This window comes from Molossus molossus, unplaced genomic scaffold (assembly GCF_014108415.1).
Source record: "Molossus molossus isolate mMolMol1 unplaced genomic scaffold, mMolMol1.p scaffold_m16_p_22, whole genome shotgun sequence".
Taxonomy (NCBI): domain Eukaryota; kingdom Metazoa; phylum Chordata; class Mammalia; order Chiroptera; family Molossidae; genus Molossus; species Molossus molossus.
In genome coordinates, this window is record NW_023425358.1 from 24,918,417 (window position 1) to 24,936,581 (window position 18,165).

An 18,165-nucleotide genomic window follows, 5' to 3' on the forward strand; every position below is an offset into this window, starting at 1 on the left:
GACTGTCTTTTCCCCAAACCCCAGACAACCCGAGGCTGTCAGGTCAGCAGGACTCAGAACCCCCAGGTCTGTGAGGTCTCCCCACCAGAATCTCTCCGGTGGCGCCGGGTCATTCTCCACACACTGATGTCTGAGGCCGTGCCAGGAAGTTCCCAGGCCAGAGGCCTCTGCTTCCTTAGGCAACAGACCATGAGGAGGGGGCTCAGCCGGAGGGGAAAACATACCGACTTAGCAAAAGATCATCTGTCAAAATGCTGATGTACGAATGGTGTGTGTGGAGAGAGGGAGAGAGAGATTGGGGGAGGGGGCGGTACATCATAGCACTTTGCTTTCTGTGCAAGACTTTCAGGAAAGGAGAGCCACAGGCCCAGAGGACGATGGTGACTGGACTGCACAGATGGTTAAGGCATATTCAGTTAGTCTAAAAGAAGACAGGTTTCCAAAGATGACCGCAGGCTAACTCGAGAAACTCGCATACAAACCCCTGCTGTGCCCCACAGAGCTCACCCGACTTAGAAAGAGGAGAAGCACAGAACCCCTGGCCCAGCCATCTGCCGAGGCTCGGAGTGCCCGTCCCTCCTGACCTCGCCGCACCGACCCCAGGCCGGGAAGCCTGCCGTGAGCAGGTGGCGCCTGACCCGCTGTGACTCTGCCCTGTGGGGCGAGAGGAGGCTGCAGGAACCAAAGACGTTGAGAAGGATGTTCGGGGCTTGCTCTGGTCAGGTTAAAGGGGTAGACTTTGCATGTCTTCATCATCAAGGAATCAACTGGTCTTTTATTTGCAATCAAGGTGGGGAGGGGAAGGGGGGTTAGGCAAAAGATCTCCAGGGCAATCCCGCTGTCAAGTGTCTTTCTTTCCTGGTGGGTATACTTGGGCTGAAACACTAATTCAGAGCTGAGAGCTGTGTGTCATGGCACCGATGTACTCACTGCGCAGAACAGGTCATCTGCTACTGCCTGAGAGGCACCCAGGGCCCTCCAGCCGTCAGGAAAACAGAGGAAGTAGCAGCCAGGAAAGGAAGTCGGGGTTCAAAGACACTAGCAGTGTCCTAAAGGGACCCACTGGCCTGAAAAGCCACTGTGTCAACACTGCTACATGGACAATGCAAGTCAATCGAAGCAGTTCCTGGAGGAATTAAATCCACAGAGAACTGATCAATCACTTAGGGAAGGAAGAGGATACAACTATGATCAAGCAAGGCCAAACCTCCAGACACAGACGCTCGAGGATGGGTGACCATCAACCGGTCAGTAGCCAAAGCTCAGCCCTCAGGACTCCAGGGCAGCACAGCCCCTGTCCGTGGTGCTGAAACAAACCACTCTCCAGGGCATAGGCATGTGTCTTAACCTGGAGAAAGACTGCTCTCCACCCGACTGCCCACCCGGGAAAGGAAAGCGGTGGTGACGGGGAGATGATGGGAACAGAATGATGGGCAGACAGAGACTCTTGGAGAGGTAGCCAGGGAGAAGGAAGGTGTTTTGACATCATTTGCAAATAATGGATTTATGAAGAAAGATTTTCATCTTTTGGGAAGTTGCATGGGAGGGCATGCATGTGCCCCCCCACTTCTGTATCTAGCCAGTGCTGTGCATGTATTCACGAGGAAACTGAGCCCCAGGGCCCCTCCGCAATCACAGGCTGCCCCAGCATCTCTCTCACCAACGGGCGTTTCCCAGGTATGATTGGCATAGTTTATGGCAGCTCCAGGTGGCCAGCCAGGCGTTTCTGGGATGTTTGCTGGGGCCTTGGGCTTCGCGGGTGGGGGAGGCTGGTGCCGAGGGTTTCCACTGAGAAGGAAGAGCAGAGGCGGCAAGAGGAGAGGCGAGGTGCACCTACGCTTCGTCACCCAGCACCCAGCACTCTGTCCAGAGTCCCTGGCCTGGGGGCTCTCCTCCAGAGAAGGGCTTTCAGCGAGACCCTCCCTCCCTTCATTTGAACCGAAAAAGAGCCCTTGGTCAGGTGGGGTCCAGAGCAGGGCTGTAGGAGGAAGCGGTGGGAACACAGGGGTCCCCCCTCCGAGCAGTCGTCCGAGGCCCGCGGGGGCCGGCTCTCCCGAGCCTGCAGCTCAGCTCGTGTTTGCAAACAGCTCTGGGGAAAAAGACTCCCAGGGTGGTCCTGCTGCGAGTGGGGAAGGCACTGCCATTGGGCTGCAGTCCGTGAGCCCCTGAGGCCAAGCGACAAAGGTCACGCCACTGCAACCAGAGCCCAGGATGAAGAGACCAGGAAAGTCTAGACGAGGGTGACCATTAGAATTTTTAAAAAGCCTGGACAGGGATCAGAGAACCTGAGATGACCAGATATTCCAGCAAAGCGGTCACGCCTCTCCTCCCGTTCATTAACATATCTGCATATCCATTTTCAAGGGGAATTGGCTGAATTATTGCTTTATCACCCGCTAAAGCAAACAAAAATGACACACAATAAAAGAGGTCAACTATGCACACAGCCCCACGGGAAGGGTAAACCCAAGGGTGGGGATGTTTAAAAATCGCCACTGCCGATCCTTCCAGAGGGAGATGGACTGGCGAGAAAAGTAATCAACACCCCGCCGCGAGGTACTGCCTCGGGCGCCGCGAGCAGGGGACGATGGTTCCTTCTTCCTTGGAAGAGTCCTCTTGAAAAGACCTGCCCTGGGTGGGGGAGGAGGTGCTTTCACAATTCAGGTGTTTCCCAGAACCTGGGGGACGGTGCAACCTGACAGCCGTGTTCCCAGAGCCGCTGCTCGCTGCTCGAGTGGGCAGAAACGCACATCCGTACAGAAGGAAACCGAACCCGCCGGCACGGACGTTTCTGGGCAGCCCGGTTCTTCCAGCCCGAAGTGCAGGCTGGGAGACGTGCAAATGCTTGAGGGGGGCTTTCCATCCCGATCCGATCTGGGGAGGGCCTGCGGGGGGTGGGGGTGCTGGACAGTGGTCTGCACCCCTAGGTGCAGGAGGGGCCCAGGCCGGTCACCGTGTGCAGGAGGGAGCAGCAGCAGCGTGGCCTTGTCTTGGGGGTTATGACAGTTAAGGCTTCTGTTCATTCGACGTGGCCGCGTCCCTGTCTGGAGAGGAAGGGAGAGTCCTGTCAGTAGGGGAACAGGTGGCCCAGTGTCTGTCTGCCATCAAGCCTCATTCTGGTGTCCCCTGAGACGGCCACCCCACAAGCCCAGGCCGGAAAAGACGGCGTGGGTTTTCCATTGTCTGTGGTTTTGTGGGGGTGGGAAGAGGAAGGGGCGGGGTGGGGGGGCCGGACACAGAGGGATGAATGTGAAATGGAGAGTGAGCAGGGTTCCCGCCTCTGCGTCCTCGGACGGATCTCTGGAGGCGTCACCGCAGCCCTGAACACACAGTAAGCCCAGGCCGGTCCCCATCAGGAGCCCCGGGGCACGGAGCCACCATGGGATTTACCGTTTCTTTTGGAGTTTGTGACATACTAATACACCCGCACACGTAACTAGTATGTAACATATCACGCAGCACCCCACAATCAGGCTGGTCCTGTGCCTGCAGTGTCACAAATGGATGTTCCCGGAAGGTGGGGACAACGGTGTCTGAACAGCATTAAACCCGCACAGGGCAGGTCCTGTCCCCGGCTCCGCTGCCGGAGCGGTCGGATTTCAGTTTGCGGACAAGGGGCAGCGGGCCCCTGTGCTCCCCGCGGGGCTTCCACGGAGCGTGGACCTCGAGCTCCCTCCTGGAAGTGGGAGCCCGTGAGCCCCTTTGGCCACAGGGCTGCTGTCACCCCATTTTACAGACAGGGAAACCGAAGTCTGAGATGCTCAGCTGTTGGGGACCTACACCAGGCATATCTAATCGTTTGGTCTTTTAATCTTTTTTTCCCAAGTTAATTTTTAATTATACGGGTCGTATATAAATGTAGAAATTGGGAACCTTTGGGATGAGCTGATCTGGGATGTCCTGCCCTCTCATGCGATACAAGGGGCCTGAGATGCAGTGAGACGGGCCGGCCAGGGAAGCCTTCCCCTGACTCCGTGCCCCTGCCCCCCAGGGGTCCAGCTGTGATTTCATCCCTAAGAGGAGAGGGATCACTGCCCCACCCTTTACGGACACCCACATGTGGGAACCCATCATGGTTTCCTTCTCTTTCCTACAGCGACATCCCCGACCTATGAACCTTTGCCTTCCCGCCCAACTTCCCTGTCCTCAAACTGCAGGCTCCGGCCAAGTCTCCCCACCACCGCCCCTGCATACCTGGTCAAGCTTGATTCTCATACAGGCTTTGCCTCTTCTTAGATTTCAGCTCCTTGAGCCACTGGGGCGAGGGCTCTTCTGATCTGAAACCACAGAGCCAGTGAGAGTCAGGTGTGAGCGAGAACGCGGGCACCTTGCAGGCAGGCTGTGAGGTACCCCGCTCTCCACCTGCGGTGCCCGGGTGGACGCGGAGCTGGGCACTCGCAGATGGCAGACACGCCCAGGCTGACATGACTGACCAGTAAGAAACAGCAATTAACCAAAGCACCCGACACTGGGAAAGTTAAATCCACCCTGGCACATCCGTTCTGTGAGGTAACCTACAGCTGTAAGTCACGTTTCTATAAAACCATTTCCACCCATTCATCCTGCCGTCTCTACCCATGTAAATGCCTGTGACAGTTCGTTGTACGTGTCACCTTGGCTAGGCCACGGTACCCAGGTATACGGCTAAACATTACTCTAGGTGTTTCTGTGAAGGTTATTTATTTTTTTTAAAGATGAGATTAGCGTTTAAATCAGTAGACTGTGAGTCAAGCAGATTACCCTCCACATTGTGGGTGGGCCTTACCCAATCAGTCGAAGACCTCAGCAGGCAAAGACTGACCTTTCCCGAAGAAGAGGGAGTTCTGCCAACAGACTGATGTTGGGACTCAAACTGCAACATCAGCTTTTCCCTGGGTCTCCAGCCCGCCTGCCTGTTCTCCACGTTCTGGACTTGCCCGCCCCCAAAATCATGAGAGACAATTCCCTGACATAAATCAAGCTCTCTCTCTTTCTGCCCCCCAAACCTCTCTCTTTGTGTGTGTATACATCCTATTGGCTCTGTTTCTTTGAAGAACCCTAATAAATACAATGCCCATAAGACCTAGTACATAATAACACGCTGAGTAATAAAAATGATTGTTTCGGGGAGCTAATATTCATTTTACTTTTCTTTAAACTGAAGGACACACGTCCATGCAAGTACTCAAACCACAGGTGCACAGCTCCGTGAATTTTCTCAACGTGAATACACTGAGTAACCACCATCTCAATGGTAATGTTCTTGAGAACTTTATTTTTTTTTAACTTACTTCTCAATGTGCTTTTCTGTGCTCTTAAAATTGCTCTTGATGAGAAAACACCATTTTTCACAAAAACAATAAAGTCATCATTCTTAAACTTTTTTAGAGAAAAAAATGATGCATATGAAGACTGTTGAGTGAGCCGTGGAAAGTGGATACATGAAACATGTAACTGGAAGAGCAGCTACATACAAGTTATACTCTCAACCGCGTTAGGAAAACAACAAAAAATGCCCACACATTGTATCGGTGGTCTTTGTGGGGGGTCAGACCATGATTTTATTTTCTGCTTTATAGTCTTTTTATATTTTCCAAAATTTCTATGGTGAACACATATTACTGTTTTTTTTTGTTTGTTTGTTCTGTTTTTTTAATCCTCACCCGAGGATATTTTTCCATTGATTTTCAGATAGACTGGGAGAGAGGGATGGGGAGAGAGAGAAACATCGACGTGAGAGAGACACATCCACTGGTTGCCTCCTGCACGACCCCAACCAGGGCCGGGGACTGAACCGCAATAGAGGTATGTGCCCTTGACCAGAATCGAACCCGAGACTTTCTGGTCCTCGGGCCGATGTTCTAACTGCTGAGCCAAATTGGCCAGGGCCTTGGAATCAAACATGTGTACACATAAGACCTGACCTCAGAGAAAGCTCCAGACCCCTGGACCTGGAGGGCTCAGGGAAGGTGCTGACCTGGCTGGGGGTGGGGTGGGGGTCTGCGAAGACGGAGAGGCCCCCTGGGCAGAGAGGGGTCTGGAGCACCCCAAGTAAGCCTTGCCTAATGGTGGAGGCACAAGACCAGGCCTCTGCGGTACCTCTGAGACCCTGGGCTGGGGCTCCTCCAGCCGCAGGGCTGACTCGGGGGCCAGGCCTGTAATTGTGGCGTCCCCGGAGCAAGACGGGCACTGCGCAGCCGTGGCCGTGGCCCTCTCGGCCCAACAGCCCGCTCTGTGCAGCGCCTGGCAAGTCAGGTCTCCAGGCCTCTCTGCACACGCTGTGCCCCCAGCCTGGGACCCTCATGCTGCCTGCCACCCAGTGTACACCACGACTCCGTTCAGGGGTCTCCCCTTAGAAACCTTTCCACACCTCTCTTCCTCAAGTCTGGGTTATGAGTCCTTCCTCTATGACAGGGGTCAAACAGAGAACAAGACCGTAGGCATTTCTGGCAGGTCATAGGGTGTCTGTTACAACCAGTCGGCTCTCCAGTTATATCAGGAAAGCAGCCTCAGATGACCCATGAATGAATGTGTGTGGCTGTGTGCCAATAAAACTTTATTTAAAAAGGGACAGAGGGCCCTGGCCGATTGGGCTCAGCGGTTAGAGCATCAGCCTGCGGTCCAGAGAGACCCGGGTTTGGTTCCCGCTAAGGGCACGTACCTCGGTTGCAGTTTGTCCCCGGCCCTGGTTGGGTCGTGCGGGTGGCAACCGCTTGATGTGTCCCATTCACATCGATGTTTCTCTCTCTCTCTCCCTCCCACTCTATCTGAACAAAAAATAGAAAAATGTCCTCAGGTGAGGATACAAATAAATAAAGAACAGAGGGCTGATTCCAGCCTGGGGGCTACAGTCTGACAACCTCTACCTACCATAACACTCACTAAGTGACCACACCAGCCTCACGGATACCCCTGACTCTTACACGTTAGCAGGGCGCATAGGAAGAACTCTCTCCTTTGCCCAGCGGGTCTACAAGCCAGCGCAGAGGGCTTCACACTCACGTCCTCCTTTCACCCTCGGGACCACCGGGGAACTCAACCCATTTACAGATGAGGAAAGTAAGGCCCAGCAAGCAGGTGACTCTCCCCAGGGGGTGCAGCTCCTAAGCAGCACAGCTGGGATGAAGCCCCACGCTGTGACTTAGGACTGTGCCCTGAGCCTCCGCCCAGGCAGTGCCCTTGCCGGGGCGCCCGCAGGGACAGGAGCCGCCCGGGCTTGTCTGCGCAGAGCGGCCTGGCCCAGGAACGGGAAGCTGCTCCGCGGAGGGCGGCTGACTGCGGTTACGTTTGTTTCCAGCCACGTGGCTGTGCCCTCTGTTCTATTTCCCCAGGTCTCCCCTGTTCTGCTGAGACAAAGACACATCCCCGGAGGGTGAATGCCTCAGTTTCCCCACCAGTCTGAAGACGGCTGGACTAGATCAGCAGTTCTGCAACAACGGAGCCCTGGGTGTCCGTGCAGGACGCGCAGGGAGGAGGGAAGTGGGGCTGATTCCTGGCCCCCTTCCAACCTCCGTGCCGAGACGTCCCGCGAACAAAACTCTGCGGCTCGAGGAAAAACAGCAGAATTCCACGCCACGCCGCTCCGAAACGCAACAGGCAAGGCTCCCAGAAGTGCACCGTGGACCTGGGGTGGGGGGGCCCGCACCCCGAGACCCCTCACCTCTCGTCCTCAACGCTGCTGGGCAGCACGCGACTGCCCAGCTGGAAGGGGGACTTGGGCGTCTTGGGCTGGGGGGCCCAGCCGGGGGTCTCGCTGGGACTGTCCGCCTCTGGCCTCTTGTGCAGCTGAGCCTGGGGGGAGAGAGAGCCGAGTCTGTAACCGCTGTGGTCTGGGGAAGGGTCCCACCCCACGGCATGGCCACTGCAGGTGACAACAGGGCCTCCAGACGCGGAGACACGGGGCAGGGGAGCTGCTGGCTGACCGGGGGGTCGGCGGCCAGCCTTGTTGTCCTGAGATGGAGATACGAGCCCTCGTGCAGGGGAGGCTCAGCTCAGACCCTTGCTCAACGCCAGAAATGACATGAAAAGCCAAGCTCTTGTCCACGAAAGCAGTGGCAAACCCACGGCCCACCTGGGAGGCTCCACGGCATGGAGGACCGAGGAGGAAATTCCCACAAACACCCCAGCCTTCTCCACCTTCACTCCTTCTTCACTAACGGGAAGAAAGAGCGACCTTCTGTAGCGATTCTGGGGCAGAGGAGTGCGGGGCTCCCGCACCCAGGGCGAGCAGTACGTGCCCAGGACCCTGACGGGTACTGGGTGGGCCGGGAGGGGAGGAGGGAGGCAGCCCAGCCCTGCCCTGGGATCCCACAATTCAGTTGGGATTCCGGGTTCGAGAGAACGTGACATGGCTGCAGGCAGGCTTCCCGTGTCCTTTCTGTGGACATCGTCACTTCCTGTGCGACTGTCCCGGCAGACGGGACTCCTCGCAGAGAGCTGCCTGTGCTCACGCCTGTCCCCAACGTCCAGCACGGCCTGATGCCGAGGGCGAGTCATTAGCCCTTTACCGGGGAGCACCTCGAGGCTCAGCTATGAGACCACACTGAGCAGCGGGTCTGGGGGATGAGGACGCTCAGGGTCACTGGTGAAACGCACGGAAGTCAGGTTCACAGCCCTGCGCCAGGCCAGCGTCCTGGGTCTGCTGGCTCACTCTAGTCGTGGGCGGTAATATCCTTTGGAGGAGCTGGGTGAGGGGTACATGGGAATGATCTGTACTATTTTTATAACTTCTTGTAAATCAAACTATTTCAAAAATGAGAGAGAAAGGAAGAAAGGAAGGAAGGGAAGAAGGGAGGGAGGGAGGGAGGGAGGGAGGGAGGGAGGGAGGGAAAGAACGTAAGAATCATGGGGCCTGTTCTTCTGTTTGTTTTGCTGCCGGGTCGAGAGTGGCTCTGAGCATGAGGTTTGGTACCTTCAGCACGGCCGGGTCTACTCCTGGAAACACGGGCATCCTCTGGGGATGGCTGACGGGTGTCCTCTCGGTCCGCTTCTCCTCCTCATCTGACTCTTCTCCCCTGGGGGACTTCTCTTCTGTTGCAAAGTAAAGGGCGCTGGTGTCACCGGCAGCGCCCAGGGTTGAGGCCCATGCCGCAGGTCCTTTGCACGCGACTCTCGTGCAAACCCCCCAGCAGCCCAGACAGAAGCATCACTGGACCACTTTACAGAGGAGGACAAGCTCGGGGGCTTGGTCTCATGATCTTTCTCCTCCACAACTGTTGCTGAAAGATGCTGACATCAAGGCAGGACGGGTTTCCTCTTGGGACTGGGAGCGGACAGACTGGCTCCTGGCTCGATCCAAGTCGGGAAACAGAAGGAACCCTTCGGTGGAGGCGGGAAAGGCCCGGCGGCACCGGGGTCGTGCCCTCAGGAGAGAGCAGGGGGATCCCTGTGTCCATGGACCGGCTGCCCAGAGTTGCGCCAGGAAGCCATCCTCCTTCACCCCCAGCACCCCACCCCCGAACTTAACGCCATTGTCATGCCCCCGCCTCGCAGTGGAGACTTCTGGGAGACGGACTGCTCGTCCCCAGGAGGGAGGGTGAGGAGGGTCAGCCTCCTGGAGACTCGGACACAGGATGGGGTCCAGTGAGGAGTGGGGGCAGGAGGCAAGGCCTGGTCCTCTGGAAACGGGGGCGTGTTCAGAAAGTGTACCCCCAGGCCTTCTCCAACCCCTGGCCAGTCCCTCGAGGCTGTGGGAGCCCGGAGGCAGCCATGCTGCAGCGGGACGGGGTAGTTACGCACTTTCAGGGGTAACTGTGTGCTTAGGTCACCACTTCAGCCTGTACTTGCTCCCAACGGCTCTGTGAAATTTGGCTGAGAAAACCAAGACCGTGTACACAGAGACGTCTGACTCAGGTATTTAAACATTTCCTTGAATAACAGACATGAGATGGGAGAGGGAGAGATAACCCTCCAAGCACTTAAGGAATCCGGTCAGAAGCTCCGCCCCTCACTCAGCTCCGGGCCTGGTCTGATATTCCATGGTTTGCCTTGAGCAAATCCCAAGTGACCAAAAGTCGCTATTGTAGCTTTAGGGGGACTAAGGCTGTCTACATATACAGTGAGGAGGTCACCTATGGTTTCTATTACAAGAAAAGATTTTGCTTCTTAAAATTCTTCCACAGCTCTCTATCTACAGATAAAGTCTAACTCCTTGGAGAGGAATCATGACTTTTTGCAACTTGGCCCCTGTCTACTTATCCTGCATAATTCCTGCTACTCCCAGCTTGAACCACTAAGAGAGACCCCTGCCACACACACAGAATGTTCTTTCAACACCTCTGTCCCTTTGATCCTGTTAATATTCTGTCTGGAATACCATCCCCTGGCTAATTCCTACCTGCCCTTTAAAATTCAGTTTAGGATTTGATACAAAATGCAGCCAAAGAAATCCTCAGAGGAAAATGCATAGCCTTAAATAATTCATTCGAAACCAAATAAAACTGATAATAAATAAACCGATCTTTCCATTCAAGAATCTAGAAAAAAGAGCAGCAAACCACCCTGAAGAAAGTATAGGATGAATTTCATAAGGATAAAAGCAGAAATCATGAAACCCTATTAAGTTGTGGCTCCGTCCCTGGCAACCTGCAGAGCCCCAATTATTATACCATCCCTCAAACAGAAAATTCTTAAACTTAGTTTCTAATAAGCTGTTCAGAATTAGAAATCACAGTTTCCCGGGTAATTATGTTCTAATGTCCTATAGCCTTCAAGTTAAGAAGTTCTTTCCAGAATTCAACCTCCATCCTTCCTGCTGTTCGGTGTGCTACCTGGGGAGGCGAGGGGCGTACCTGTTGAGTCCTTGAACATCCACATGCTATTGTCCTCCTCCTCCAGAGGAGACCGGCTCTCCGACTCGCTGACCCGGCTGCGCCGGAGGCAATGGGAGATGGGAGGCCGGCGGCGGCTTCTCTTGCTGAGCTGCACCCGGGTCTTGAGGGCACTTGAGTCGAGGACTGTGGTTTGCTTTGGGAGCAGCAGGGAGGAAGAGGAAGAAAAGCAAGGGAAGCATTTATTGAGGGTGCCCCCCAAGAGAGGTGTGTGTAGCTTTGCTGACGCACGAGATCCCGTTTAGGTAGCGCGTGGGCCAGCATTTCTGCATTTGAATGATAACCTAACACCTGAAGCCGAATTTCTCCATGAAACATGCCACATAGTTTGATTACGAGAATCAGATGACGCTTGCGTGCCCTGGCACTGTGCCTGGCACATCGTGGGCACACGATGGAAATGCCTTTCCCCCCCGGTAACATCATGCGAGCATATAAACCAGACCCACGCCTGCAGAGGAAGCCCCCTTCCCAAAGCAGTGGTGTTCTTTGTCTGGGGGGAATCTAGGCGGCCGTCCCTCTGAGTGTGGCCATGAAGCCTTATGCCAGGAGAGCGTGTCCCCTCTGGATTCTGCATCAGTTAGATGCTGCATCTTCGGGAGGGTGAGAAAATAGCCCTATTAGCAGGGAGGAGAATAATGAGACCTCGAGGCTCAAGGGTTGACAAGGAAAATCTGCCTGGCCCTGCAGGTGCGGCTCCATGAGCTGGGGAGGGAGAGGGCAGATGCTGGTCTGGAAGGGGCTGGGGAGGAGGCAGTTGGATCTGGGCAGCTGGCATCCTGAAGGGTACCTCTGCTTAGAACCTAGAAAAGCTGAGTCCTGAGGGCTGCCCCTGGGGACCCACACAAGGGCCACCCATGCCTGAGGGGCCTCCCCTTCTTAGAACCACTGCTGCCCATTTATAGATAGATTGGATATCCTGGTACTAGGAACACATCCTACTGAGCAAGACCTTTGTGAGAACATCTGGCAGGGCTGAGGGCAGACTTTCTGCCCACCTAACAGGCGTGGGCTAGCATCAGTCTTAGTTCGAACACCTGTGATTGTATTTGAGGCCACAGAACCCATTATGCAGGATGAGGAAGCCGAGGCTCAGGGACGTGAGGCATTTGCCCGAGATGCACAGCTGGTGTATGGCAGGTCCAAGCCTCCTGCAGACATCCGTCCCATCTTAGACTGCCCCCCGCACCCACCACAGGGTGCCTGGCACACAGATTCTACCCCCGAGAGGGGCAGTTCGTCAGGAGATGCTGAGCGAGCCTTTAAGGAGAGACGACTGTTCCCAGCACAGGCTCCCGGTCACCGACTTACATCGATGAAGGAGAAGTCGTCTGCTTTCCTTGCAGAGCAGGTGTCCGGCGGGGGCAGCCCCTCCGTCCCATCGGTGGATTCTAGGTCAGTGCTGGAGCGGTCCACGCTGGTGCTCCGCTGGTCCCTGGAGCAGTCATGCTGGTCCCCGGCTGAGGTGGTCTCCGTCGGCGAGGACAGCGAGGACAAGCGGCTGCTGGAGGGCTGTTTCCGCGCCGATGCCGCACTGCTGTCCGGGGACGGGGACTCAGGGGCCACACTACGGGGAAGGAAGGGAGGGAGACAGGGTGGTGAGGTTCCTTCTGAGAAGTGAGTATCAAGGAAAGGAGGCGGCAGGGAGCAGGGCGTGGGGGTGTTCTAGACACCAGGAAACGGGAGACAGAGCACCCCAGTAGGAGAACCCCTTTCACACAGCCAGGTGCTGATCACGGAGCCTCTGGAACACCTGGACAGGTGTGGACTGGGAGGACTGACCTCATGAAATTAAATATTAACCTCGTGAAAGATGAGGAAACTGAGGCACAGAGGTGTGAGGGGCAGAGATGACTCTAGAATTCCTGTCCTTGACCCTCTGCTACTTCCAGAATTTCTTCCCATGACAACATATTCAAGTACTGCTTGGATTATGGGAATCACATACAATAGAACATTTATAAATGAATCCAGTTGTTAAATTAAAAAGGCTCTCCTTGCCCATAAAAAAGACACCCAAGTCAAGAGCACGGGAAGGGTGTGCGGGCACACTGGACACCCTCCCCCTTAGGAGGGTCTGTCCTGAAAGACCCCGCCCCCCGCTGCACTGGTGCTTTACTTCGGGAGCACAGCCATGATTTTTGTCAGAGCTGGGGTGATTTTACTTGAAATAAGCAGGACTTTGGGATTTAGAGTGCGATTGAGCCAAATCCACAAACAAAATAAGGAGAAATACCAGAGAGCTGGCAGCAGATGGCGCTGCTACCTAGGGCTGGGAGCGCAGCAGCTCCTGGGACTGTTCCCGAAAGGGTGCTGCAGTGCCTCTGGCAGACAGGAGGGGGCGCCCACACAACCGGGAGATCCCAGGTCCCAATAAGAGCAGGGACCCAGAGAAAGACAGGCGGGGCTGTCCCACAGCCACCTAGGGTGACCTGGGATTCAGTCCTCCCTGCCTCCTGAATCCAGGAGGCTGCACTCCAGGCTTCTGCCATAGTCACCGTATCCCCTCCTGGCCAGGCTGACAGCCCAGAGCGCTACAAGCCGTCAACAATGGCCGTATTAAATGCAGACATATTGCCCAGCAGGTGTGGCTCCTGTGGCTCAGTGGTTGAGCGTAGGCCCATGCACCAGGAGGTCTCGGGTTTGATTCCCAGTCAGGGCACATGCCCAGGTTGTAGGCCCGATCCCCAGTGGGGGGCATGCAGGAGGCAGCCAATCGATGTTCTCTCTCATCGACGTTTCTATCTCTCTCTCCCTCTCCCTTCTTCTCTCTCTAAAAATAAATTTAAAAAATAAATAAATAAAGGCAGACATAGCTTATAGAGCAGTCGGTCCAATATGCTACATTTGTAAACACGTACCCCGATACATTGTAAACAATGATGAAGGCAACAGCTGTGGCTGAGAGCACTGGTGTTCACTTTCTTTACAATTATTTTTCATTGAGTTAAAACACACATCACGCAAAACTTCCCATCAGTGAGACACAGCCCACCTGCACAGCGCTGTGCAGCCTCCACCGCCACGGAGGTCCAGGGCATCATCACCGACCGGAAACCGCTCGCTGTTCAGCAGGCATTCCCCAGCCGCCCCGCCCCCACCCCCGTCCCCGGCAGCCACCAACCTGCTTTCCATCTCTCCAGATCCGCCTCTTCTATTCTGGACATTCCAGATTTCATTTACTTTACCTTTTTAATACTTTCTAAATGTCTTTTTTACAAGAAAAATGGTTTGCTCTTATAAGTACAGACGAAACAAGTTCCAATAGTACAGGACAGTGACCCCGTGCAGACGCCCCGCCCCGCGGCCAGCAGCCCCGCAGGCCCCACCTACCTCTCCCCGCTCTGGTGCTGGTCCCGCCACGTCCCATACTGGCTGTCCGCTTCCTGCACAAGGGTGTCGGTGTCCTTGGCCTCGGGGGGCCTCCTAGAGAAACACTGTTTCAGCTGATCCTACAAGGGAAGGTCAGACGAGCAGTTACCACCAGCGAAAACAGCTCAGGACGTGGTCCCAGCGGGCACTACTCATAACGCATCACCCCAGCCCAACCCGCCCCAGCTCCCGACTGCGCTGAGGTGGGTCCAGATGTCTCCGCTGGGCACCAGTGCGACAGGTGTCTGGGTTTGCCCAAGACATCACGGCATGCAGGACCGGCGGTGCTCAAGCGGGCAAAACGGACGAAGGGGCCCCCCTCCCCATCATGCAGGGTCCTGCTGGGCACCCCCTGGCCCTTCTCAGTGCCCATCTTCACCTTGCACTGCAGCCAGGCCAAACTTTTCTCCACCTTCAACGTCCCCAGGACTGATCAGTCTGGTTAGGGCACCCCCCATGTGCACCCCACCCCAGGTTCCCATGGCCACCATGCTTCTCCCTTCAAGACCATCCAACACGGTAACCCTGGAGCACTGAACTTGTGCCCAGTGTCCACCGAGCTATTCATATGTCACCTCGCTGAACGGCCGTCCCCCAGCAATCTAGGAGGCGGAGCTTATTGCCATCCCCCTTTTACAGATGAGAACATGGAGGCTGAGGAGGTGAAATGACATGGCCCCAAGTCAAACAGCCAGTGAAGTGGCAAAGTGGAACTCAAACCGGGCCCCACGTGGCCTGGATACCTTGGCTGTGCCACTACCTGCCCAGGCCCTGGTCTCTGCCCTCGGCCTGGGTCCTGGGAGAGAGAGCTGGTTGCCACAGGGCTACTGCAGGGCCCGGCCCAGCGCCCGGCAGACAGCGGGGAGCCCGTAGATCTCCATTAAACGAGCGAACTGCTGGCTTCTCAGCTTGTTCACGTGGAGAAGACAGAAGACGGAGAAGACGGAGCACTCAAGGCGAACCCCCTGGGCGGCACCGGCCACTAACAGTTCAAATGGCCTTGGCTTCTGGGCTTTGAAGGATGTTCCCAGAGACCATCTTTTGAAGACTCGAGGCCAGTAGGCAGGGAATACGGAGGGAGATGGGGTGAGGGGATGACCGCAACCTTGTCCCCAATTCCAGAAAGACCAACAGGGAGCATGTCTCTTCTGTGTCCCATTCCAGGTCAGGAGGCATATTCTGCGTATTCAGAGCACTCAACACTTGCTCAGACACCTTCCATGGCTCCCTATTGTCCCTCTAGTGAACTCCAACACCCCTTGTAATCGAGCCCAAGACGTCCTGTCCAGTCCCAACTCCGGCCCCTGCCCCAAACGCCCCACCCCACCCTCCTGACGTACTCCCACGTCCCACCCGCACGTCACACGTCCCTGGGCCCTAGCTTTGGGGGTGCGGTTCCCTCTTCCTATCCACTCTTCCCACTCAAAGCTGCGGCAGCCGTCGGTGAGCTCTCCCCTCCCGAGCTCTTCCTGCCTGCCCTGGACTCAGCTCCGTGCCAGGAAAAGTCTGACGTGGAAGTTATTAACTCGAAGTATTTACTGAGCACCTACTCTGCACCAGGCTCTGGGAAACCGGGGGTGAGGTCACAACACAGACTAGTCTCATGATCCCGTGGCTCCGCTGATGCCCCTGCACGTTCGGGGCGCGCCATCTTCGCTCCCCAGGCAGCCTGCCCGGCACCCAGGGTGCTTAGTGGAGGTGGCATGACTCCTGAGAGCTTACCTCCCCCCAGAAGTGGGGAGCATGCCTCTTCACTGCTTCTACAGAACAATCCTTAACAGAACAAGATACGTGGTCCAGCAGAATAGGGGCGCGCCTGGGGTAAGCTCTGCCGTGTGACCCTCACCTCCCTTTCCGAAGCACAAAATTATAAGGATTCGGTTAGAAAACAGGAGTTACCCCAACGGCACAGATGCCAGCGACAGCTCTTAGCACAGGACCTGGCCCCATAAATGCCCACCTCCTTCCCACTCTCTTCCTGTCACCTGCTGGGGACACTTGTGTACCCCATGATGTTCAAGAGATGCTGTGGACAAGATGTACGCGAGGATGGGCGTGCAGAACAACCCCCCCCCCCCGGTCACTTCTGGCAAATGGCCACCCTCGCAGACCCTGCTGCCAGCTACTGTCTGGAGAACCCCCTTCTTGTTCTAGTTATCAAAATACTATGGGTTTGTGGTAAAACACTGAGAAAATATGGAAAAGCACGGGAATAACCTTTGAAAACAACCCATCACGCAGGGACGATATCCTGCCCAGGAGCTCCCGGGGATCTGCTTATCCACAGCGCCATCGGTACTGGCTGAGGGAGGTTCCCCTGGATGCACAGAGACAATGCTGTTCGTTTAACCTCAGGTGGCTAACCTGGTCACCGTTCTCATCATCAACATGACGAACGTCCTCGAGGTGAAAGCACCATCTCTGTGGTCATTCCCACAGGAGAAAGCCTTGGGTACCAACAGCCGGGTCAAGGGAGCCTGTTCGTAAGGCTTTGCTCCTGGTGAGCAGTCTGCCTGATCTCCGGGCCCAGGGGCAGCGTGTAAGGGTGGCTGTCAGCACACCTTCCAGATGAAGTCAGTCCCACTTGGGGGACTTGGATGCTTTTGTTACCAAAGGTCACCTGATATTTTCAGATGCCCGGACCCGCTGACAGAAGTCTGCCTGGACCCAGGAATAGAAGGGGCCATCCGAGTGTGCTCCCAGCTGCTTACTGTTTTCAAAGATGCGATAGACTCAGTGTCACCTAATCCCCTCCAGGAGCCCCAGTCGGAGGTCAGAGGCTGGAGTCTGGGGGTTCCTCTGGGAGAACGGACGGTGTGGTCTCGGGCAGTCTGCAGACGCGGCGAGTTGGACGCTGGGCCTGTGGCCTGTGTGCTAAACTCAGCAGAAAGCAAGAGGGGTGACCACTCAGGGGACAGCTCACAGGGCGGGGGGCTTCCTGTCCCAGCTGCGTGGCCTGGCCACGTGCATCCACCCATCCAGGCCTCAGTTTCCTCGGTGCAAACACAAAGGTTGGTTTGAGGCTTCGAGAAATGTCCTCTGCAAAGCGTTCAGCTCGGCGCCTGGCACATACAGGTGCTCGGGAGAAGGACCCATTTCATGACCCTCCCCAGGCAGGGGACGCACCTCAGCCAAGCATGATTCTTCTCAGGTCCTCAGACCCCGAGAGGCAGAGGCAGGGATCTGCGGGTGGGGCTCCCATCAGAAGGGCACGTTTCACGGGCTGCTGAGGGTGGAGTTAGGGCAGGAGGCCGGGCCCTTGCTTCCTGCCCCCTCTGGACAGCCCTGGATGGCTGGGGCAATGGTGTCCACTCCACCCGTGGGCCTCCCGCAGAGGGAGCTGGGCTCCAGGGCGGGGCGGTGCCTGCTCCCTCTCCTGCCCTACACCAGACTCAGGATTGGAGAGGAGGCTCCCTGGCTCCCCCGACTCTCTCACCCTCATGTCCTTCCAGAACATTCCACCCTGCCCCCCTCATCTCCGGCCTCGTCCCATATATTTTCTGCACATTACACTTTCCAAAACCAAAACCTGAGCCTGCGGGGTCCCTCAGGATGAAGCTCCAAATACCCTGAAGATGGCTTGTGGGCCCCCCATTAGTGGGGCTCTTTTAGTGCCCCTTCCCCAGGGTCCCCCGCCCCTCCGAGGCCCTCCCTTCAGATTCCTCAGTCCTCCCCCTCACCTGCAGACCTGCTGAGCAGCCCCACCTCTGCCTGGGGTCACAGTCCAACTCTGATGGCTCTTCCTCCAGGGAGCCTGCACTGAACTCTCCCCCATGAAGGCTGGCTCAGCACACTGCCCCCGACCCCGGCCCCAGGTCTCTGCTCTGTGCTGTCCGACACGGTAGCTCCAGCCATGACTGGCTTTTGAAATTTAATTTAAATTAATTAAAAAGTAAAAGTGCTAAGAATTCAGGCCCTCGGGGGCGGTGGCTTCACTTCAAAGGCTCTACAGCCTGAGTGCCCACCACGGCGCACAGCATGTACA

General features: G+C 56.0%; 1 protein-coding gene across 3 annotated transcripts in view; it reads right to left on the reverse strand.

Annotated features, from left to right (window-relative positions):
- Positions 1 to 303: 303 nt before the first annotated feature.
- KIAA1671 (KIAA1671 ortholog) overlaps positions 304 to 18,165 on the reverse strand; it is a 130,968-nt gene continuing 113,106 nt past the window's right edge. Inside the window, exons 5-11 of one of the 3 annotated variants that reach the window (XM_036276880.1) lie at positions 14,142 to 14,260; positions 12,120 to 12,375; positions 10,770 to 10,944; positions 8,891 to 9,009; positions 7,640 to 7,770; positions 4,195 to 4,277; positions 304 to 3,044 (exon numbers count right to left, since the gene is read on the reverse strand). In XM_036276880.1, the coding sequence (XP_036132773.1) occupies positions 4,199 to 4,277; positions 7,640 to 7,770; positions 8,891 to 9,009; positions 10,770 to 10,944; positions 12,120 to 12,375; positions 14,142 to 14,260 (879 nt within the window). In that variant the 3' untranslated portion in view covers positions 304 to 3,044; positions 4,195 to 4,198. The remainder of the gene's footprint in view (positions 3,045 to 4,194; positions 4,278 to 7,639; positions 7,771 to 8,890; positions 9,010 to 10,769; positions 10,945 to 12,119; positions 12,376 to 14,141; positions 14,261 to 18,165) is intronic. The other 2 variants (XM_036276881.1, XM_036276882.1) reach the window with 2 other exon arrangements.